The 25,550-nt window shown below is 43.5% G+C and overlaps 1 protein-coding gene across 2 annotated transcripts in view; it reads right to left on the bottom strand.

Moving 5' to 3' along the window:
* The window catches only part of LOC126215276 (epidermal growth factor-like protein), a 188,235-nt gene that overhangs the window by 46,270 nt on the left and 116,415 nt on the right, over nucleotides 1-25,550 (bottom strand). For both annotated transcript variants that reach the window (XM_049941964.1, XM_049941965.1), the window contains exons 6-7: nucleotides 5,712-6,077; nucleotides 3,066-3,394 (exon numbers count right to left, since the gene is read on the bottom strand). In XM_049941964.1, the coding sequence (XP_049797921.1) occupies nucleotides 3,066-3,394; nucleotides 5,712-6,077 (695 nt within the window). The remainder of the gene's footprint in view (nucleotides 1-3,065; nucleotides 3,395-5,711; nucleotides 6,078-25,550) is intronic.

Below are 25,550 nucleotides of genomic sequence, written 5' to 3'. Positions count from 1 at the left end.
TTGAAGAGGCACATTGGTATTACTTTGCCATAATGATGTAGCAAGACATCATGCAAGACATCATGCAAGACTTCAGGTGACCATTGATAGTCAGCATGGCACCACAGGTAGTCACAGAGAGCCTACATCCTATTGTGTTAGCTTTCTGCAACAGTATCGTGATGTCGTTTTTCAATAAGGTCATCCACAGATGGCATGTGTCTCTATGAACTGTCTGCGTAGTGTTGAGCTACTCTCACAGCCTGCAAGATCCCCAGATCTGTCCCTGGTCGAATGTGTGTGGCATCAGTTCGGATGTAAATGTCCCGGATGTCAAGGGACGATTACAACAGTTGTGACCAGCTTGTCTGAGGAGAGGGAAGTAAGGCTTTATGACTCCCTACACAATCGAATTAGTACGTGCATGAACGTGAGAGGTGGTGTAACATTATACTGATAAGTGGGCTCTTAGTGCCAAATTATAAGACAATTTGACTCGAATATGTAACATCTTAAGTAACATCACATAGCCTCTCAATCTGTGGGCTTTATTTTGTTTCCTCTTCCACTAGTGGCTTCAACTTTTCTCAGGCAGTAACACACAGGGTGAGTCAAGAAGGATTTAACAACTTTGCAATGATGCAGAAATTTACTGAGATAACTTATAGAATTAGAAAGGGTTCGATCTCCTCCTCTCCACTCTCTCTGCCTCTTCATCTCTTACTACTCCTCCACTCGTCCATTTCCTCCACCCCCTTTCTCTGAGCATATTGTTCTCCACCCTCCATCTCACCAGCCCCTCCCCCCCCTCTCTCTCTCTCTCTCTCTCTCTCGCTCTCCCTCTCCCTCTCCCTCTCCCCCCCTCTCCCCCCTTTCTCTCTCCCCAGCTATAGCTGTCTACCACTCCTCTCTACACTGTCCAGGAGCGCAGAGTAGCTGCGCAGTTTGGGGTGTCATGTCATGGACTGTGTGGTCACTCCTGCCAGAGGTTCGAGGCCTCCCTCAGGCATGGGTGTGTGTGTGTGTGTGTGTGTGTGTGTGTGTGTGTGTGTGTGTGTGTGTGTGTGTGTGTGTGTGTGTGTGTTGTTGTTGTTCTTACCATAAGTTAGTTTAAGTAGTGTGTAAGTCTAGGAACCGGTGTCCTAAGCAGTTTGGTCCCTTAGGAATTCCCGCACATTTGAACATTGTACACTGTCTACCTGGCTCGTGCACCTTCCCCTCATCCTCTTCTTTCGTTCATTTCCTTCTCCCTCTCACTCTGTCCATTCCTTCCTCTAACCATCTCATCAGCATGTGTAGCCCCTGCAACCCATTTCATTAAAGTGGACCGACATTACAAACAACATTCCTGTCATGAAGTGCAGGCTAGAAAACTAATGCTTGAAAATCTTTTATTTGCCCCTGACATACAGGCCACAATGTGGAGCAGTTCGATAAGGCAGTCCAGTACTAGTCCAACACAATATACATGTCATGGATGGCCCAGAAAACTGTCTTGCCTCTCACAAGTAGGCTGCCCTGCAAAGTAGGTTGATTTGGCAGGTCCACACAACACGCCTGCCAAGCAAGGCAGCCCGTACACCAGGGGATGGTAAGCAACACGTTTTTTCTCTGTATCTCCATTTCATTTAGAGCTAGGAGATTATAAGCCCCACAGTGCTGATTCTCATGAGGCCTGTTGTTTCCATGTCAAATTTGATTGAAATAGGTCCAGGAGTTTTGGAGGAGATCCTGGACATACACACATACACTCTGCTTTACATATGCAGGGTTTTCCAGAAATGTTGCAACAAACCTTCAGGGGAGGTGGGGCACATCATAAGGATTGAGAATTGCTAAGCAGCCCATGGCCACAAACATCAGGAGCAGTTGTAGAGGAGGTCTAATATCATAAATGAAACAAAAGGGTGATGCATTTGAAATATTTGTTGTATATAATAGTACACATGGTGTATGACATGAATACATCTCTAATGTTACAACAGAAGCTCTAAGTTTGTACCACAGGACAACTTGTATGCCTGACACCAACGGATCATTGACTACCAGACATGCTCAAACCTTCCAGGAGTTTCTTTGATTGGAGCTGCTGTGCTGATGATTCTTGCATTGAGATATACATGCCGGCTGGAGTGGCCAAGCGGTTCTAGGAGCTATGGTCTGGAACCACACAACCACTACGATCGCAGATTCGAATCCGGCCTCGGGCATGGATGTGTGTGATGTCCTTAGGTTAGTTAGGTTTAAGTAGTTCTAAGTTCTAGTGGACTGATGACCTCAGAAGTTAAGCCCCATAGTGCTCAGAGCCATTCGAACCATTTTTTGAGATATACATCTCAGTCCCACCAGGTTTGTGATACATACCATTTTGGACTCTCTTTCACAACCATTTGAACAGGTTATTCCCGTATCGGTGGATTAGTTGTGGTGGACTAGTTCCCTGCCACCCACCCCACTCACTGGATTTATGGAGCCTCAGCTTCTTTCTGTGAGGAACCATGAAATCTATCATGTATCTTGATCTGGTGGCACGTAAAATGGATTTCTCACAAGAATCGTCTGCCCAGCTGCTACAAGCAAAGAAACTCCCAGTGTGTTTGAGCATGTCCAGCAGTCAGTGCCCTATTGGTGTCAGGTATGCATAGTGTCCGATTGTGCAGACATTGAGCATCTGTTGTAACATTTGACGTGTTTTCATGCTGAACACCAAGCATACTCATTATGTCCAATAAAAGTTTCTAACACATCACTATTTTCCTTTTCGATCTTCAACGTCTGCTACCACTTAACTCTGACATTTGTGGCCATGGGTTGCTGTGCAATGCTCAAACTTTGGTGTTCCCCACCTCCCTTAGAAGTTGGCTGCAACATTTCTGGGACACCCTTATAACAGATAACACTCCTTTGCAGTACACCCGAAGTCCTTTCCATGTCTGAAAATTCCTTTCCATTAATAACGACATACTGTGTTCTATTTGCTACTACTAACTCTCCAATCCAATCACATAAGTGCTCTGCTGTTCATGTCATTAAAGTGAATCTGATTGAGTTGTCAAATGTAAGGAGTAATAACTGTAGTACTTTACCAGAACTGTGGCATGCTTCCCCTGAACAGAGCGCTAGCGACTGGCTGAGAGGTCGGCAGGTACTGTTGGACGGGTCGTTAGGGTCCATCTGGAACCCCTCCAGGCAGGAGCATGTGTTGGTCGCTGTGCAGTTGGCGTTGACACAAGTGGCCTCGCACATGGGACGACACGTGGAGTTTGTGGCGTCTTCAGGGTCCAGCTCGTAGCCATCCAGGCACTCACATGTGTCAGGCAGCACACACGTGGCATTGAGACATTCAGAGGTGCAGATGGGCAGGCAGGTGTTGTTGAAGGCTTCCGCACTGGCTTCAGGGCTGATGGAGGTATTGCTGTAAAGATATCTGAAGTGGAGGGATATGTCGCTCAATGACCTATAGGCTACTAAGTGTTACATATTTACAGAAACCTTACAGTAGTTTCAAATAGGAATAGTTTCCTCTCCATCCCTGTGTACACTCCCAGCAGTGAAACATCATAACTGCAACCTGGCAGCCCAAAAGCACGAAAGACGATGGATTCCACGGTAACAATGTTATTTTAAGGAAACGATGGGTTACAGCCAATCAATATTTTTGAAAATCATGATTTTCATAATAGTTGTACCTCAGTATCTTAAAAAGTCAGTCTGTCAAACAAAGACTATCAGGTAAAAAAAGACATGAATTGCCGGATTTGCATCAAGTCATGATAATTTGTGTCAAGATCAACATTATATATTAACTGCAAGATTGTGGAATATAGAAAAGTACCTAATTCATACACATGGTAAAATGTAAACACTGTGAAGCACATGACCAAATTCTTACATGCTAATAACTTTGCACATTCCCTCCGCTCTTAACAGTGCTGTAAAACTAATGCGTTCCCCATGAGTATTCTTTTCCACATGAGGGATTATATGTTTAGTTGAATTCTTCGAAACATTCTAGAGCCATCATGGAACACTCTCTCTCCCCCCTCCCCTCTCTCTCTCTCTCTCTCTCTCTCTCTCTCTCTCTCTCTCTCTTTCTCTCTCTCTCTTCCTCTAATACACACAAATAAAAAAGTATATGATTGGTGATGTGATAATTATTTGTATTGTCCACAGAGATACTCTTATATGTTATCATACAAGTGTTGTTCAGAGAATAATACAGGCATGCATATGATATAAATATCATTTCGTATGGGTAATTCCGTATGTAGAAGCTAAAACAGAATTGAATCTTGTTTAAATCTTGTATTTGAGGCAGATGGATAAATTGTTGATACTATAAAGCATTTGTTCTGGTAAACATTGAAAGTCAATCCCCCCAGCACTATTCGAAAATGTCCTTAGTAACGGCTTGAACAGCATTCCTGACAAAAACAAAACTTTAAAAAATTTTCTACACTTAAGTCCTAATCACATGATGTGCATCTCAGTATACAGCAGAGGTGCCGATGACCAGATAGGTCACTCAACTGAGAATGCTATTTGTACATTCACTCGTTAAATAGTGCAAGCCTTAAATAGTAAAATATCGCCTGTTGCTATTTATCTGATCCTTCCAAGGCGTTGATTATGAAGATCAAGTTACTCAGAAAAACTCAAGCTCTGCCGAATCACATTTAACAAACAGAGTACAAAAAAGTTGTTCTGAATAATTCAAACAATGCAGAGAATTTTTTGTGTTGTATGTCCGTGGCCCTTGGAACCCTTAAATCCCTGACGTTTCGTCCAAGGCTACACTGGACATCTTCGGAGGTGCTCCTGGTTGTGCTGAGTCTTGCCAACTGACAATTCAAACAATGTTGGAAGGGTAGAAAATTTCGGTGCCTGGGAAGAAACCACAAAGAGAGTCTTACAAGGTTCAATCTGGGTCCTCTTCTATTTCTTATGTATGTGAATGACCTTCATCATAACATTCAACAAGCTTTATCAGTACTTTATGCAAATGATGTTAATGTTATAATAATCTCATTAGAGAGAAAGAAACAGAAGATATTGTAAATGATGTTTGCCAAAGAATTATTGAAAGGTTGTCCGACTAGTTCGAAAGAAACTGTTGATTGCACAAAAGTCAGCAGTAAGAGTAATATGTGGTGTTCATCTATAGATGTCACTTAGGCATCTCTCCAAGGCGCTAGACATTTTAAATGGGCGTCACAGTACATACAGGTATATTCGCTCATGAAATTCGTCATAAATAATAATAATTTGAGAACAACTGTGATGTCCAGACCAACAACGCTAGAGGGGAAAAGTGAGAATTATTACCCAATACTCAAGCTGTCAGTGGGTCACGAAGGTGTTAAGTACAGAGGAACGAACATCTTTGATCATTTGTCCAATAAAATAAAGTGCCTGACAGGTCACAAAGCAAATTTTAAATCTAACCTAAAATCATTTCTATTCCATGGACAAATTTCTAAATAAATTGGAAACTGTAAAAAAAATTTGGTTTTACGTATAGCTAAAAGAGGAGGATTAAAAACTAATGTTCTCATTAATGTTAACACTAATCATGTGTACATATCCTGTGAAGTGATTGGTTACACATTTCCATAAAAGAATCGTTCAAATGATCTATGGAACAAGTAAATAACTTTCTTAAGTAGGATTATCCTGTAGTGGGACTGTCGATCTCCTACCCAATGAAATATTTTTATACATGATGACGTTACCTGCTAGACTCTAGGCTACTGTTGGATGGCATGGGACCCACATAGCCATCAAAGCAGCTGCATGTGTCCGGAGCTGTGCAGTGGCCATTGATGCAGGCCAACTGGCACATGGGCAGACACGTAGAGTTGGTCGCGTCCTGAAGGTCCAGCTGGTAGCCCGGGTGACAGCGGCACGTGTCCGGCGCCACACAGTCGCCATTTGAGCACACGTGCTGGCAGATGGGGCTGCAGGTGGTGCTGGTGGTCAACTCGTAGCCCTCGAGGCAGGCGCACGTGTTGGGTGCCACACACTTCCCATTCTCACACTTGACTTTACATGTCGGACGGCAGATGTACTCTGTCTCCGTCTGCTTGTCGAACACATACCTGTGCAGGATAATTGGGATGGTCAAGTATTTTTAACATGGGTTACTACTGCACCAGCTACCTCTGAACACTGTGCAATATATGTTTAAAAATCTCAGACGGGTTCTCTCTTTCTGACCTAATGAACTATGTTGACTTTTACCCATATTAGCATTTATTCACATCCTTCCATAATAAACTAACATGAAACTGGTTATACACAACTACATTTATTACATAATTACTACCACCAACTTTCTCGCCGTATGATAACACATATGGTACCAACGTCAGTGTCTTTTATACCTGAAGACCAAACCCCACTTTTTCTCTCCATTTTTTCCAACCTTAGGTCACTGTCATGTTTACCAACACATCTGTTTTCCCACAACCACGTAATCCTACTCCAAGAAGAGTTCCTGTCCCTAAACCAGAACTTTGTGCTACCATTTACATATTCTTATGTACTACAGTTGTAGAACTCACACCCTCTTCCTGCCTACATATAATTTTTTTATCTCAGTCTTCTAATTGGTTTGACAAATTTCTCTCTTGTGCAAACTAATCATCTCACAGTAACACTTACAAAACGTATCAGTTATCTGTTGAATATACAATGATCAGCCAGAACATTGTGGCCACCTATCTAGTAGCCAGTATGTCCACATTGGGCACAGGTAACAGTGGCGACGCGTCGTCTACATCTACATGGATACTCTGCAAATCACATTTAAGTTCCTGGCAGAGGGTTCATCGAACCAGCTTCACAATTCTCTATTATTCCAATCTCTTATAGTGTGCGTAAGAACAAACACCTATATCTTTCCATGCGATCTCTGATTTCCCTTATTAGATCGTGGTGATCGTTTCTCCATATGTAGGTCGGTGTCAACAGAATATTTTCGCATTTGGAGGAGAAAGTTGGTGATTGGAATTTCGTAAGAAGATTCCGTCGCAACCAAAAACGTCTTTCTTTTAATGATGTCCAGCCCAAATCCTGTATCATTTCTGTGACACTCTCTCCCATATTTCGCGATAATACAAAACGTGCTGCCCTTCTTTGAACGTTTTCGATGTACTCCGTCGGTCCTATCTGCTGCACACCTTGCAGCAGTATTCTAAAAGAGGACGGACAAGTTTAGTGTAGGCAGTCTCCTTAGTAGATCTGTCAGATTTTCTAAGTGTCCTGCCAAAAAACGCAGTCTTTGGTTAGCCTTCCTCACAACATTTTCTGTGTGTTCCTTCCAATTTAAGTTGCTTGTAATTGTAGTACCTAGGTATTTATTTCATAGCTTTTAGATTAGACTGATTTTTTGTGTAACTGAAGTTCAACGAATTCCTTTTATGCACGGAAGCAATGAGGACTTGGTAGGTCGATAAAGGGAGTTGGCATCACATTTGCCCACGCAAGACACCTGAATCTGTCAAACTCCTGGAAGGGGGTGCAAAGAGTTGTGATGCCACGTTCAACCACATCCCAAATGTGTTCAATCAGGTTCATATCTGAATAGTTGGGGGCAAGCACATCAACTGGAACTCGTCACTATGTTCCTCAAACCTCTCCACCACAGTCCTGGCCTTGTAACATGGCGCATTTTCTTGTTGAAAAATGCCACTGCCATCGAGAAATATGATTGTCATGAAGGGGTGTGCATGGTATGCAGCCAATGTACGATACTCCTTGGCTGTCATGGTGCCTTGTACAAGCCCCACTGGACCCATAGATTCCCCAGAGCACTGGAGCCACTGCCAGCTTGTCTCAGTCTTACAGTACAGGTTTCAAGGAGTTGTTCTCCTGGAAGACTATGCAATGATTTGCCACCGTGTCAATGTCCAGCGCCCATGGTCATGTGCCCATTTCAGTTCTCATGCATTGGAATATGCATGGGTCATCGGCTGTGCAGACCCGCTGTTTGGAGTGCTCCGTGCAATGTGTCTTCAGACACAGTTTCACTCTGCTTAGCATTAAAGTCTGATACTAGTTCTGCCACAATTTGCTGTCTGTCCTGTTTTACCAATTTACCCAACCTACAATGTCTGACATCTGTAATGAGGGGTGGCAAGCCAACCCTGCAGTGTCTGGATGTGGTTTCAGCATAGCTTTGCCACATGTTGAAGACACTCATCGCAGCACTCCTCAAATACCTGACAAATCTTCCATTCTCCGAAATGCTCATACCAGGCAATCATAATCTACCCTCCATCAAACTCAGATAAATTGCATGCCTTCCCCAGTCTACACACAGACAGCACACTCATTGATTCTAGATGCACCATACATGTGTCTATTGATTCTAGATGTACTGTACTTGTGTCTGACTAGCAGTCATTCCTCAACAGGTGATGCTGCTGTTGCCTGGATAGGTTTATATCGATAGTCATAATATTGTGGCCTACCAGTGTATAACAATATCTGTCTTCTCATTCACACTGCTTGACACAAGAAGTGAAGTGCCTGGAAAGGGAGGAGGAAACGAGATGAAATTTCACGGGTTGAGAGAGTATGTGATATTGTCTCATTGATTACAAATTCTGAGATTTGCAAAGAACTTGTCAGTATTACATTGCACCCCCACAAAGGGTGGTGCATGCATGTACTCATTCGGTTAAGAAGTGTGTATAAAGCCACGGTATCCTCTTCTGAAGTAGACTGGCCCACAGGTGCTGTAAATGGACCTTGATATTTTGGATATTGGCACTGGGACCGAATAACATGCAAGACGGACCAGTACAAGCTCTCTCACAGACAGTTCTGAACATCGCGCTGGTCACAGAAGTACCTCAACATCACACGGACCATTCACAGAAACACATGCTACGTCTGGGGAAGCGTGTCTCTGTTGACAGACAAGACCACAATACTGTCATCTGACAGTAACTTATGGGGTCAAAGGATGCCTATGGCGTGCCATTACACCTTCAGAGTTCCCTCAGCAAGAGTCATAGCCAATGGCTTACCATGATGCATGGAGTAACACCACTGAGCCTCTCCAAAACATTAGAAGATTGAGACCTCACCCAGGTTGCCACCACACTTTCTGACAATGGTCACCTGGGATAATTCAGATCCACAATTCATTGCTGAACATGACAGTCATCAGCAGTCCATGCTTCCTGGTCATAGCACCGCTCCAGACATGATGTTGACAGACGCATACACATGGAACGGTAACTCCCTAGTCCGACTGCTAGTCTCCAACCTATGGTATGGGCTGGTACAGAATGTCACAAGGAATCCATTACTTATCCGAGGATGTGCAGATGTAAAGGGTTTGCAATGTGTTTGGTGCACAATGTGAAGATCGTGCCTCGTGGTAATGTGGCGTGGTCATCCAGAACTTTGACGAGTGTGTCTACCCTAACACTCCCATGCAGTCCAACATTGGGCCACCATCACATCAGAATGACTCACAAATTTGGATATCGCATCATTCTAGCAGCTGGGCAAGTGGAGTCCCACAACTTGGCCTCCTTCAACAATGTTGGGTGCTGATAACACCATGCCAAATGTATACACACCATCTCAGTATTTATCGCGGTGATCACTCACCGTTTGACCCTGTTCATATCCCTTGTGTATCCTAAAAGGCCTGATTACAGCTCTAAGTAACAGAGAATTGCATCTCTAATTATGTACATAACCGCCAATGGTGTGTATGTGTGTGAAGGTACAGTGACAACTGACCATGTCTTATGGGTGCTTCACCTATTTTTATTTATTTATTTATTTATTTATTTATTTTGTCAGGCAGTGTAATTTTTGTCCTCTACCACAATTTCTTGTGCCATGGAAGTTATTCCTTGATGCCTTAACATATGTGCTATATTCCTGTCCCCTTTTCAAGTCAGTGTTTTCAATGTGTTACTTTCATCGCCAATTCTGTGGAGAAACTTCTCTTTTCAGTTGTACTAACACACCCTATACACAGCGTGTTTTGGAGCGAGTAGAAACATTTAGGAGGTGATATATAGACTAATTCGAATAAAATATCCCAAATAATTTATCCAAATATTATTGGTTAGAAAGATACACCTGGTTAAAGAGTGAAGTTTACATTTCCCATGTGGATGCTCAAGTTACTATGGCTTTATCAGTTTTCTATTTGTTTTGGGGTTCAAGTTGTGAAGTAGCATTTGAGTTTAGGTAGTGGAATTTTTTAGCTGAGATTGTGACTGTGATTCGCTGGCCAATACTACTGAATCATTTAGCGTGATGCAAGTATTTTCAGTTCCTCAATACGGAAATACTACTGCTGCTTGTAGAGAGTATGTTAAAAGATTTCCTAATACCAGTATAGCAAATTCAAAGAAGTTTATTCATATTTTCACTAAACTGTGTAAGACTGGTGCACAGCCCAGCAGTAATATCTCATCTGAAGATGCTAATGCACAGTGTGTGGATGAACTGGAGGCTGGTTGGTGTGGCCGAGCGGTTCTAGGCGCTTCAGCCTGGAACCGCACGACCGCTACAGTCGCAGGTTCGAATCCTGCCTCGGGCATGGATGTGTGTGATGTCGTTAGGTTAGTTAGGTTTAAGTAGTTCTGAGTTCTAAGGGACTGATGACCTCAGATGTTAAGTCCCATAGTGCTCAGAGCCATTTGAACCATTTGATGAACTGGAGGACTTTATTCAGTTGGTAGAACATTGTCCTTCATCAAGGCCATGCAGAACTTGCACAACATATGTAACAGAATGAAACACATTCACAGTCCAAAATTGTACCCAGCCTGCAGTCACAGCCAAACACAGATAATGAGCTGTAAAAGCAGCAACTGCAGGCTGCTGGGCCACTTTCATATCGAGCTCCATCCTCGTGAAGACATCCTCACCTAGAGCATTGGCTTCTGCAGCTCATGGTCTAGTCGCTAACGTTGCTCGTTCTGGATCACAGGGGCCCGGGTTCTATTCCCAGCTAGGTTGGGGATTTCCTCTGCCTGGGGACTGGGTGTTTGTGTTGTCCTCATCGTTGCAGCATCATCATTTGTTACAGTGGCTACATTGGACTGTGGCCAAAAATTGTACTGTGGCCAAAAATTGGACTGTCGCCAAAAACTAGGACGTTTTACAGGTGCTGATGACCACACAGTTGGGTGCCCCACAAACAGATCATCATCATCATCGAACACTGCCATTGTTAAAGACATTTCCACATGACACAGTCAGTGCCAAACAACAGTATTTAAACGCACCAGGAATGGCATGTCATCATGAGTACAGCTGACTTGTGTAATGACCCTAGCCTGCACCGGTCGACACCATATTCATGACACAGCCACTACCTCCACAGCCCTGATCAGGATGTGAACCACCAATGAACGACTGACTGCCCAGCCCCTGGCAGCCCACACCTGCTCTCCAATCAGTGGTTCCATGTTCATCACTCTAGAAGTCCCACTGATTCAGCCTGCCCATTCGAGCTACTGGTCAACGCATTGCTTCCCTGCCATCCCAAGTCAGCCAGCAGCCACCAGCCACAATGCTGAGGTAGCAAAATCTGTACACTTCAGTCCATAAGTAACGCCAGCTTCTGTATATCTGTGCCAGTGGGCTCAAGTCCGAGGGTCATCACCACCCACCTGCTGAATACCTACTGCAGATACACTGCTGAACGTTTTTGAGTCATCAGTCTTCTGACTGGTTTGATGCAGCTTGTCATGATTTCCTCTCCCGTGCCAACCTCTTCAATCTCACCACAGCAATTGGAACATACATCCTCAACTATTTGCTGGATGTATTCCAGTCTCTGTTTTCCTCTACAGTTTTCACCGTCTACAGCTCCCTCTTGTACCATGGAAGCTATTCCCTGAAATCTTAACAAATGTCCTACCACCCTGTGCCTCCTTGTGAGTGTTTTCCATACATTCCTTTCCTCACCGATTCTGTGGAGAACCTCCCTATTCCTTATCAGTCCACCTAATTTTCAACATTCTTCTGTAACACCACATCCCAAATGATTCGATTCTCGTCATCTCTGGTTTTCCCACAGTCTGTTTTTCAATAGCTTACAATGCTGTGCTCCAGACATACGTTCTCAGAAATTTCTTCCTCAAATTAAGGCCTATGTTTGATACTACTAGATTTCTCTTGGCCAGGAATTGCCTTTTTGCTGGTGCTAGTCTACTTTTCATGTCCTTCCTGCTCTGTTATTTTGCTGCCTAGGTAGCAGAACTCCTTGACTTAATCTACTTCATCATCACTAATCCCGATATTAAGTTTCTCACTGTTGTCATTTTTGCTATTTCTCATTAGCTTTGTATTGCTTCGATAGCTTTATGTCGTCTCATTGTCTGTGTAGAGCTGTACGATGGGAACAAGGATAGGATGTTGTTTGGTGGTCGGTATCCGCTTTCTGTAACACAAATTGCAAGCATAGATTAACTGGGTTCTTTATTCACAAGAATGGGAAGTTTACTTAACTCAAGATATTTGTTGTCGTGCGTGCTCGTCAGTGTAGTCCATGTTAGCCACCGAGTGAGGTAGCGCAGTGGCTAGCACACTGGCCTTGCATTCGGGAGGACTACGGTTCAATCCCGTGTACGGCCATCCTGATTTAGGTTTTCTGTGATTTCCCTAAATCGCTCCAGGCAAATGCCGAGATGGTTCCTTCGAAAGGGCAAGGCCAACTTCCTCTCCTAATCCGATGAGATCGATGACCTCGCTGTCTGGTCTCCTCCCTCAAAAGAACCCAATCCACGTTAGCCTCACTGCTGGTGAAGCACAAAGCCCGCTATGTACACTGTTAGGGTTGCTATGTGCTGCCTTTCTCTGAGTTAGCGGCGGAGCTAAGTGCTGCTGCGATTCCCACTGGGCTGCTGCTGATGACACTGGAACTTGCTCAGTCCGACAGACTCGCTCTCCGCTCCGCAGTGGCGACCTTAAATACTGGCAAGAGGGCGTTGTCGGCGCGTTTCCTGTGAGTCTGTTGTTGGCCTCTGTCGATCTTCTCACAACCTCTTCGCCACATGGTGCGCTGGCGCCAGCTTACACCAGCACAGATGTACTCTCAATCCATATTCTGTACTCATTAGACTGTCCATTCCATTCATCCAATTCTGTAATTCTTCTTCACTTCCATGAGGTTAGCAATGTCACCACCGAATCTTGTCACTGATATCCTTTCACCATGAACATTCCTTTTATTTCCTTCATTGCTTTTGAACAGTAAGGGACGAAGACTACATCCCTGTCTTACACATTTCTAATGCAAGTACTTCGTTCTTAGTGTTCCACTCCTTTTGTTCCCTCTTGGCTCTTGTACGTATTGCTTATCATCCATCTTTCCCTATAGTTTATCTTTATTTTCCTCAGGGTTTCGAAAATCTTGCACCATTTGACATTGATGAATGCTCTTTCCAGGTCGACGAATCTTATGAACGTGTCTTGATTTTTTTATGTTTTTTTTTTTCCCATGATCAACCCCAATGTCCAAACTGTCTCTCTGGTGCCTTTATCTTTCCTAAAGCCAGACTGATCGTCATCTAACACATCCTCAATTGCCTTTTCCATTCTTCTTTATGTGGTCAGCAATGTAGATGCATAAGCTCTTAAGATGACTGTGCGATATTATCGCACTTGTCGGCTCTTGTAATCTTCGCAAATGTGTGTGTGATGTTTTTCTGAATATCAGACGGTAGGCCCTATACCGCAACACTCATACATCCTAGTGGTTTCGTTGCCACTCCCCCCATTGATTTTAGAAATTCTGATGGTATGTTATCTACACCTTCTGCCTTCTTCGATCTTAAGTCTTCCAAAGCTCTTTTAAATTCTGATTCTAATACGGAATCTCCTATCTTTACTATATCGACTCCTGTTTCTTCTTCTATCACGTCATCAGATTAGTCTTCCCCGTAATGGAGGTTTTAACAATAGAATGGCTGTCCACATCGTCTGCACCTCCACCCACCTCTGGCAGAGAGCCACTCACCGTCACCTTCCTATCAGTACCAATTACATATACGAGAATATAAAGGACATCAGGCACGAACAGCCTTTATCCTTATTTACAGCGGATTCTACACCTCCGAGAAGGAGACGACAGTGAACGTTTGGGACTTTGTCACGTTCTCATTGCAAACCACGAAGTAATCACATAAACATTGTTTACTGATGAAGCTATTTTCTCTCATCACTGTATCAATAATAGTTGTAACTCACATTGGTGGTCCGACGAAAACCCATATTCCTTTGTGGAGACATTTTCAAAAGCGCCTCTCTGTAAATGTGTGGTTTGATGCAAGAGGTAATCAGATCATTGGTCCTTTCGAGTTACTGCATCATCTTTCACGACCCTGTTACGTATACTGTCTTGAACCTGAGCTTCCAGAATTATTGGAAGAGTTTTTCTTTGGCTACAAAGATAGGTGTTAGAAATTAGGCTTCCCGATAAGGTAAAGAATGAGGTGGTTCTCCGCAGAATCGACGAGGAAAGGGATATATGGAAAACACTGACAAGAAGAAGGGACAGGGTGGTTGGACAGCTGTTAAGACTTCAGGGAATAACGTCCATGCTACTAGAAGGAGCTGTAGAGGTAATAAATGTGCAGAATACATCCAGCAAATAATTGAGGACGTAGATTGCCAGTGCCACTGTGAGGTGAAGAAGCTCGCGCGAGAGAGGAAATGTGATGGAACGCATCAAACCAATCAGAAGACGGATGATTCAAAAACAAAAAAAAAGGGTATGACTTTCCAGCGTGACAGGGACCCCACACTTTCTGGTGACTCACCATCTGAGGCTAACATTCCCTGGCTGTTGGACCAGCAGAAAGAGTCATGTTTCTTGGCCACCTATATCCCTGGACTTAACCGCATTACAAGTTCATCTGTGAAGATGGTTGAGAATCGAAGTCTGCAAATGAAAAAAACTGAAGACGGAACGTCAAGATGACCACATAAGAGCTACATGCGGTGTTCTAAGGAGAATTCGGTATTGCGTTAAAGCAAAGGTGTGATTCTGCCTTTTCTTAACGTTTCTGTGTGTATTTGTTAGGGTTACCTTCTGTAACAGCTGAATTCCTGCGAGCAATAATGATTGGCTACATGTTGTATGGAATCTTCTATTCGAATTAGCCTTCAGTTATTTGTTGTTACTCATGAAATAGGCTATGTACCGTGTCAAAATGATAACTGTTTACAATATACCACAGTGGTGCAGGCGAAGTAGAGAGGATCAAATCGGCATGGGAGTCTTGGGGTCTATTAACCGATAACATAAATTGGCCTACAGAAACTGCCTGAGCTACAGCACATGCATACTGCAAGAGCTTTTGGCTAAAATCGTCCTTGAATGTTTAAAAAATCCTGTTCTTCCACTTAAAAATGTAAAATTGACGTTTGTGTAATTTTGTAGTTCCCCTGGGTCCGCTGCGTCGTATATGTCATGTAAGGACATTATACCGGGTGCTTACAATTAAGCCTTCCCTGTTAACATGTTATAATACGGAAAGTAATTACTGTAAGAGGACCAAACTTGGAAGCATTAATGTAAAGGATATGGGGAAGAGAGATAATGCAGAATCAATTCAATTGCAACACTTTTAAAGTGCTGCTATGGTACATCATACCATTACATACCGGTATCAATACTGCTGCAAAAGGGACTCAGAATGGCGACCAGAAGAGTCTGAAAGCGCAGGATTGCATTCTGCACAGCAGAACGAAGCATGCCCGTGGGTATGCCGGCTACCTCTCTTGATATGCTGCGCTTCAGATCAGCACGTGTGTGAATCTTCCCCTGGTAAACCCAGTCCGAGTAACCCTACAACCAAAAATCACAGGAAGTGAGATCAGATGATCGTGCTGGTCAAGCATTTGGAAACGACCGGCTGATAATTTGATCGCTTCCATATGTGTTTAGGAGAAGCAGGTGAACTTCTCGAGCGATGTGCGGTGGGTCCCCATCTTGCCCGAAAACTATTGAGTTTAATGCGTCTCTCTGCTGTAGGGCGTTTATGAATACTGGCGAACCATATCGCAGTAACGCTGTCCAGTCACACCGCACGTCTTTGATGTTTGAGCATCAACTTATTCAAAAAAGAATGGGCCAATGACGGACGTAGAGGTACTTCATGCACAGTGACTGGAGGTGAAGATCCCCACAGTCGATAAATCTGTGTGTTCGCCTCACCCATCAGAGAAAAATGAGCTTCATCTGTCCATAAGATGGTCCAGGGGCAGCCCTCGTCAACTTCAATCCTTGCAGGAAAGTAAACAGTGAAATCAACAAGTCGTTGTGCGTCCAGTGGTGCAAGCTGCTGTAAGATATGGATCTTGTATGGATACCATTTGAGAATGGTTCGAAGCACCTTCCATACAGGGGACCACGGGATGTTCAACTGTCGTGACTGTGATGCAACCAGTTGTCGGCCTCTTCCTGGAGCGACGCCCAGTTCTCCAGTCGATTCGAACTTCATCACGCTCCGCAAAGCAGGTGGAGAAAGAGGATCCTTCTGTAATCCTTTCAGTCGGCGACATTCTCGAAGTGCAGCTGCAGCATTACTGTTGTTTTGATAATAGAGCTTCACCAATGAAACCCTGCTCCTTTTGTCCAAGCTCATGATGACTCGTCAACAAGTGCACTGCGACTGGTCAGGTGTGTGAGCCCATGAATGACGATGACCGATCACGTCACCTGGTGGCCATAGTCGGAACTGGAGGTTGGCGCTGTAACTCATGGAAATCATGCACCCCATGCTCCGGACATTAATGCTACCAACTCTGTGTGACGGTACGTCACAGAAATGGACATTTGGAGAAAGGGAAAGGAAGTTTTTGTTATGAGACGTGTGAATTATAAGTTATTTCAAGACTGTGTACGTGTGCGCGATGTATAACAAATAGTAAAGATCATAAGTTATTATTATCAGAACACAAATATCGATGTAATTAACAAAACACAGTTTTTTGGTATAATTTCTGTGTAACATAGGCCATGAAGATCAGAGACAATGCTTTGGTTGAACTATCTCTCCTGTTTGTGTTTCGTCTAGCGGTAGGCCACCATTGTAGTGCTGTCTAATAATTAACGTAAGTTTCATCTATATTTTTGAAGAATATAATAGAAATTGTTATTATAACCTGTGTATTATTGACTTAGTTGTCACCTCTCAGGATAGCAACCATTAACTATAATTGACAAAGTTTTTACAGGACTTCGTAGTGCAGGGAGCTCATCTCCCCTACCAGGATTTAGTCAGCCATTACGCTGACGATTCATGTTACTAAATGCAAATGGGAGAGACATCTCAGTTTTGATCTTTCATTAATTTCGAAGTTAAAATTAATTTCGGTTACCAAAATTCACAGCACTGAATGAGTTCAGTATGTTTCATTTTGGCCGCCTAACGGCAGACGAGATTCTCTCCAGTTTTGCCTTGCAAATAATGAACAAGAAATATTGAAAATCATTACATTCCGCAGTATCTCAGTTAATCTTTATGTAATTTGGTACATAAATAACCAGTAATCGTTCGATACAGTTCCCCACAGTCGTTTAATGAACAAAGTAAGAGCATATGAACTATCAGACCAATTGTGTGATTGGATTGAAGAGTTCCTAAATAACAGAACGCAGCATGTCATTCTCAATGGAGAGAAGTCTTCCGAAGTAAGAGTGATTTCAGGTGTGCCGCAGGGGAGTGTTGTAGCACCGTTGCTATTCACAATATACATAAATGACCTTGTGGATAACATCGGAAGTTCACTGAGGCTTTTTGCGGATGGTGCTGTGGTATATCGAGAGGTTGTAACAATGGAAAATTGTACTGAAATGCAGGAGGATCTGCAACGAATTGACGTATGGTGTAGGGAATGGCAATTTAATCTCAATGTAGATAAGTGTAATGTGCTGCGAATACATAGAAATAAAGATCCTTTATCATTTAGCTACAGTATAGCAGGTCACCAACTGGAAGCAGTTAATTCCATAAATTATCTGGGAGTACGCATTAGGAGTGATTTAAAATGGAATGATCATATAAAGTTGATCGTTGGTAAAGCAGATGCCAGACTGAGATTCAATGGAAGAATCCTAAGGAAATCCAATCCAAAAGCAAAGGAAGTAGGTTACAGTACGCTTGTTCGCCCGTTGCTTGAATACTGCTCAACAGTGTGGGACCCGTACCAGATCGGGTTGATAGAACAGATAGAGAAGATACAACGGAGAGCAGCACGCTTCGTTACAGTATCATTTAGTAATCGCGAAAGCGTTACGGAGATGATAGATAAACTCCAGTGGAAGACTCAGCAGGAGAGACGCTCAGTAGCTCGGTACGGGCTTTTGTTGAAGTTTCGATAACATACCTTCACCGAGCAGTCGAGCAGTATATTGCTCCCTCCTACATATGTCTCGCGAAGAGACCATGAGGATAAAATCAGAGAGATTAGAGCCCACATAGAGGCATACCGACAATCCTTCTTTCCACGAACAATACGAGACTGGAATAGAAGGGAGAACCGATAGAGGTACTCAAGGTACCCTCCGCCACACACCGTCAGGTGGCTTGCGGAGTATGGATGTAGATGTAGATGGTGCTCAGAGCCTTGTTGTGAAGACATTAAACCAACTTAAAGGAAATTTTAGAAATTTTTTTTCAAACGAGTCGTGCAAGAATCCTGAACGCTCGATAGTTTAACTTTTAGCTACTGCTTTTAACTTTTAGCTGCTGCCCGTGGACTGGAGTATGTGGCTTTGCAGGTATTTAGTCGAATTTTCATCAACGCAGCTTTTGTCGGCTACATCAGTATCTACCATCGCAGAGTGAAGCGACAGACAACCTGAAACCTATTCAGATAGGTGGATTGATCGTTTAAAGGATAATGAGAAACCAATCTGCTCCGTCGCACTCTCTCGATGTTATCCCAAACATGCTGATTGCAACTTTGGTGATTCGATCTGTTCTGTTGCCAGCCACGAACAGCATTCTAGGGGGTGTTTTTCAACAGGGTAACGTTCGCTATTCTAATTATAAAAATAAAAATATACACTTATACCGTGATATTTGGTACTGGTGTGGTAATTAGTTTCCGTGTTATAACGTGTTAAATAGGGAAAGTTAAATTATAAGCACATGGTATATTATGCTAGGAGACCAAAACGCTACTGTGTTTTTTGTTGTAATAGGCTTACTTTGGTCTGGTTGCCACCTTCCGGTTATCTGTGGAAAGTAGACAGTTTGTTCAATATTTCTAACTTCGGTGTAGATGATGATGATGATGAGGAGGAGGAGGAGGAGGAGGTGGTGGTGGAGGTCCCACACTCCGAGGAGCGAAGGGGATGATGCGGGAGACCCGCACCGCCGACTAGCCAAGGTCCTAGTGGAGGTGGTTTGCCATTGCCTTCCTCCGACCGTAATGGGGATGAATGATGATGATGATGATGAAGACAACAACACCCAGTCATCTCGAGGCAGGGAAAATCTCTGACCCCGCCGGGAATAGAACCCGGGACCCCGTGCGCGGGAAGCGAGGACGCTACCGCAAGACCACGAGCTGCGGACAAAATGGAATGATCGTATGGCATTGTTGGCCGGGAGGCCCCATTCGGAGGAGTTCGGCCGCCGGATTGCAAGCCCTTTGTAGGTGACGCCACGTCGGTGACTTGCGATTCAAAGATGATAAAAATGATGATGGACACACAAAACCCAGTGCCCTGCCGGGAATCCAACCCGGGCCACCTGCGTGGTAGGCGGTAACGCTACGCTACGGAGGCGGACAAAGGTGTAGATAATTTAACGTATTAGGGAATTACGATTTGCTACGTACATCAGGTGGTGTTCATATCCATATGACATCAATGTCTCACTTGCTGTCACGCTAGCGGTTCAAATAGCTCTGAGCACTAAGGGACTTAAGTGCTGAGGTCATCAGTCCCCTAGAACTTAGAACTACTTAAACCTAACTAACCTAAGGACATTACACACGCCGGCCGGTGTGGTCGAGCGGTTCTAGGCGCTTCAGTCTGGAACCGCGCAATCGCTACGGTCGCAGGTTCGAATCCTGCCTCGGGCATAGATGCGTGTGATGTCCTTAGGTTACTTAGGTTTAAGTAGTTCTAAGTTCTAGGGGACTGATGACCTCCGATGTTAAGTCCCATAGTGCTCAGAGCCATTTGAACCCAATTTTCTTAGTCTCATAGCGTAATAAACGCTGAAGGGCGAAAGAAAGTGGTACATCCCCCAAATATCGTATAGGGTCCGCCCGAGGACGTAAAAGTGCCTCAACACGGAGGTAATTGACACGATGAATCCTGCAGGGCTGTCCACAAATCCGTAACAGTACGAGGGGTACGGGGGAGGGGAGAAATCTCTTCTGAACAACACGAAGCAAAGCATCCAAGATGTGCTCAATAGTGGCCATGTTTAGGGAGTTTGGCGGCCAGCGGATGTGTTTAAACTCAGAAGAGTTTTCCTGGAGCCACTGTGTAGCAATTCTGGACATCTGGGATGTCGTATTGTCCTTTTGGAATTGCCCAAGTTCGTCGGAACGCACAATGGACATGAATCGATGCAGGTGATCCGATAGGATGCTTACATACGTGTCGCCTGTCAGAGTGTATCTAGACGCATCAGGGGTCCCATATCACTCCAACTGCACACGCCCCACACCATTACAGAGCCTCTACCAGCTTAAAAAGTCCCCTGCTGATATGCAGGGTCCATGGATTCATTAGCTTATCTCCATACCTGCACATGTCCATCCACATGATACAATTTTAAACGAGACTCGTCCGACCAGTCAACAAGTTTCCAGTAATCAACAGTCCAACGTCAGTGTTGACAGCCCCAGGCGAGGCGTTAAAGCTTTGTGTCGTGCAGTCATCAAGGATACAGAAGTGGGCCTTTGGCTCCGAAAGCCCATATCGATGATGTTTCGTTGAATGGTTCGCACACTGGCACTTGTTGATGGCCCAGCATTGAAATCTGCAGCAATTTACGCAAGTATTTCACTTCTGTCACGTTGAACGATTCTCTTCAGTCGTCGTTGGTCCCGTTCTTGCAGGATATTTTTCTGGTCGCAGCGATGTCGGATTTGATGTTTTACCGGATTCCTGATATTCGCGGTACATTCGTGAAATGGTCATACGAGAAAATTCTCTCTTCATCGCTACCTCGGAGATGCTGTGTCACATCAATCGCGCGCCGACAATAATCCCACGTTCAAATTCAGTTAAGTCTTGATAACCTGCCATTGTAGCAGCAGTAACCGATCTAACAGCTGCGCCAGACACTGGTCGTCTTATAATGGCGTTCCGATCGCAGCGCTGAATTCTGCCTGTTTATATATCTCTCCATTTGAATATGCATGCCTGCACCGGTTTACTGGTGCTTACGTGTATACTGTGTGCACCCGCCAGGGTACCCGAGAGGGATAACGCGCTGCTTCTTGGACTCTGGTAGGAGCGCCGGCCCTGGATCGAATCGGCCCAGCAGACTAACGACGTGGGCCGGTCTGACTAGCCTAGATGTGGTTTTTAGGCGGTTTTCCACATCCTGCTAGGTTAATACCAGGCTGATCTCCCCGTTCCGGCTCAGTTAGATGACTCGCAGACATTTGCAACACGTTCACACTTTTCCATGGATTATACTTGATGCAGACAGCTGGGGTACAAACATTCCGTCCTGGGGGTGGGGGGTGGGGGGGTACGGGGTGGCGACAGGAAAGGGCATTCGGCCACCCGTTAAAATTAACACGCCAAATCCGGTAACAGCAGACCCTGCAAGTCGGGATAAATGATTGGAAAGAAAGAGAGAGAGAGTGTGTGTGTGTATATTATATCCTACAAAATTCAGAATTATAACAGCATAAAATTAACAAATAAATCATTTTCTTTGTCTGCCCTTCTTACTACAAAGCTTCTGTGTTTGTAAGAGATAAGTTTAGGTCGAACTGTAAACGTAATTAGTTTTTGCATAACATTTCCAAAAGTATTTTTTTTTTTATTATCCTCATGGGGAAGTTTAAATAGTTATTTTAACGAAATGGTCGACTAAGCTGGTAGCATAAGAGATAATGAAAATCTGGTGCAGTACGCGCGATTTGTAGCATACGTGTCTTTTGTAGGCCAGTCTGAGGCTTTTTTTTTCCCCCTCAGCTTCATAAATCGCAAGTGTGCTTTATCAAATTGTTAGTCTCGGTTTCCCTGACACTACTGTGGGTATATAGTAAACAGTTATCATTTGCATCCTTTATATCTAGAACTTAGCACTGCTTATGCACTGTAACGAAATCTACCTAATTTAATTCGTATTTAGCTGACCAGTCTGGGACGATAGCACATAGCACAACGTGGACAATGAATAGAGGCAGAGCCGTACCGAGGTGAGCTGTACAGATTTAATAATATAACGTTACTTAATTGAGCTATATGGGTGAAAAATATTGCATACAACAAATTAAATTTATCACTATAGTAAATTAACAGCAAATTGCGTAACTCTCTAAAACAATTGGAAGTGCAACAAAATCTAGGCTTTTTTGTTTATGGCAGCTACTGTACATGAAGTATAATAAAAAACAGATTTTACTTCCTTTTTGTATATTATTGGTATCGTAGTGTGTGAATTAGTAACTGACAATAAAAGAGAAAAGTTACAATTAATTGTTGAAAACACATTCATTTCCAAGAATTGTGCTTTTATTATAATTTTACTTTTCCATTTCCTTACTTTGAGCGAAGCAAACTCATTAATTATGTCACTGACAAATTTAGCAGATATATCGTATTCCATCGACAAGCTAGCTGAATTTGCTATTCTGCTTCACCTATACCGTACGTTAAGTGCATTATTTGTCATCTTTAACTTTCAAAATGGCTAAGCAGGGATGGCTAGAGGACAAATGTAAGGATGTAGAGGCTTGTCTCACTAGGGGTAAGATAGATACTGCCTACAGGAAAATTAAAGAGACCTTTGGAGAGAAGAGAACCACTTGTATGAATATCAAGAGCTCAGATGGAAACCCAGTTCCAAGCAAAGAAGGGAAAGCAGAAAGGTGGAAGGAGTATATAGAGGGTCTATACAACGGCGATGTACTTGAGGACAATATTATGGAAATGGAAGAGGATGTAGATAAAGATGAAATGGGAGATACGATACTGCGTGAAGAGTTTGACAGAGCACTGAAAGACCTGAGTCGAAACAAGGCCCCGGGAGTAGACAACATTCCATTAGAACTATTGATGGCCTTGGGAGAGCCAGTCATGACAAAACTCTACCATCTGGTGAGCAAGATGTATGAGACAGGCGAAATACCCTCAGACTTCAAGAAGAATATAATAATTCCAATCCCAAAGAAAGCAGGTGTTGACAGATGTGGAAATTACCGAACTATCAGTTTAATAAGTCACAGCTGCAAAATACTAACGCGAATCCTTTACAGACGAATGGAAAAACTGGTAGAAGCGGACCTCGGGGAAGATCAGTTTGCATTCCGTAGAAATATTGGAACACGTGAGGCAATACTGACCCTACGACTTATCTTAGAAGAAAGATTAAGGAAAGGCAAACCTACGTTTCTAGCATTTGTAGACTTAGAGAAAGCTTTTGACAACGTTAACTGGAATACTCTCTTTCAAATTCTGAAGGTGGCAGGGGTAAAATACAGGGAGCGAAAGGCTATTTACAATTTGTACAGAAACCAGATGGCAGTTATAAGAGTCGAGGGACATGAAAGGGAAGCAGTGGTTGGGAAGGGAGTAAGACAGGGTTGTAGCCTCTCCCCGATGTTATTCAATCTGTATATTATCAAGCAGTAAAGGAAACAAAAGAACAATTCGGAGTAGGTATTAAAATTCATGGAGATGAAGTAAAAACTTTGAGGTTCACCGATGACATTGTAATTCTGTCAGAGACAGCAAAGGACTTGGAAGAGCAGTTGAACGGAATGGACAGTGTCTTGAAAGGAGGATATAAGATGAACACCAACAAAAGCAAAACGCGGATAATGGAATGTAGTCAAATTAAATCGGGTGATGCTGAGGGGATTAGATTAGGAAATGAGACACTTAAAGTAGTAAAGGAGTTTTGCTATTTGGGGAGCAAAATAACTGATGATGGTCGAAGTAGAGAGGACATAAAATGTAGACTGGCAATGGCAAGGAAATCGTTTCTGAAGAAGAGAAATTTGTTAACATCGAGTATAGATTTAAGTGTCAGGAAGTCGTTTCTGAAAGTATTTGTATGGAGTGTAGCCATGTATGGAAGTGAAACATGGACGATAAATAGTTTGGACAAGAAGAGAATAGAAGCTTTCGAAATGTGGTGCTACAGAAGAATGCTGAAGATAAGGTGGGTAGATCACGTAACTAATGAGGAGGTATTGAATAGGATTGGGGAGAAGAGAAGTTTGTGGCAGAACTTGACTAGAAGAAGGGATCGGTTGGTAGGACATGTTTTGAGGCATCAAGGGATCACAAATTTAGCATTGGAGGGCAGCGTGGAGGGTAAAAATCGTAGAGGGAGACCAATAGATCAATACACTAAGCAGATTCAGAAGGATGTAGGTTGCAGTAGGTACTGGGAGATGAAGAAGCTTGCATAGGATAGAGTAGCATGGAGAGCTGCATCAAACCAGTCTCAGGACTGAAGACCACAACAACAACAACAACAACTTACAAAAACTACTTTGATAAGTCTTCAGTCACTGAATTACCACAAATACCCTCAAAGAGATTTCTATGTTTGGATAAACATCTCGTCACGCATAGTTTGTAGGAAAAATATTTTAAAATATCAAAATGGCAAGTTGTGTCTCGGTTCATCAGTTGTTTGTTTTTTGAAGATACAGAGCTTTCATTTGACTTATTCTTGACGGCAAATGAAAGCGAGATGAGATGTTGTGTTATATGTGAGATCTATTTCCCATTGCAGTTATTATACTATCAAATACTTTCAAGCACTGTATCTTAAACAGCCACATTGCAGTCCTCAGATGGAAGAAATCGGCAAAAACCAAAGCATTCGTCAAACAGCATATGTGTTTCAACATCATGTCGCCAAATTTGAGATCCTACGATACCATAGGGAAGTAGCAACTGAGGTGTCACAGCCAGACACCACACTTGCTAGGTGGTAGCCTTTAAATCGGCCGCGGTCCGGTAGTATAAGTCGGACCCGCGTGTCGCCACTATCAGTGATTGCAGACCGAGCGCCGCCACACGGCAGGTCTAGTCTAGAGAGACTCCCTAGCACTCGCCCCGGTTGTACAGCCGACTTTGCTAGCGATGGTTCACCGACAAAATACGCTCTCATTTGCCGAGACGACAGTTTAGCATAGCCTTCAGCTACGTCATTTGCTACGACCTAGCAAGGCGCCATTATCAGTTAGTATTGATATTGTGAATCATGTACCGTCAAGACCGATGTTCATCATCAATGGATTAAAGTTAAGTATTCCACCAGCTACGACCGCTTTCTAAATTCTAATTTCCTTGTCCTGTTCCAGACCTCACGCCAGCCTGCGTGAGCTAAAACGCGTGCATTTCGGCCTCCTCT

This window comes from Schistocerca nitens, chromosome 12 (assembly GCF_023898315.1).
Source record: "Schistocerca nitens isolate TAMUIC-IGC-003100 chromosome 12, iqSchNite1.1, whole genome shotgun sequence".
NCBI lineage: Eukaryota > Metazoa > Arthropoda > Insecta > Orthoptera > Acrididae > Schistocerca > Schistocerca nitens.
Note: the sequence above shows the minus strand (reverse complement) of the source record. Positions and strands in the feature narration are given on the sequence as shown.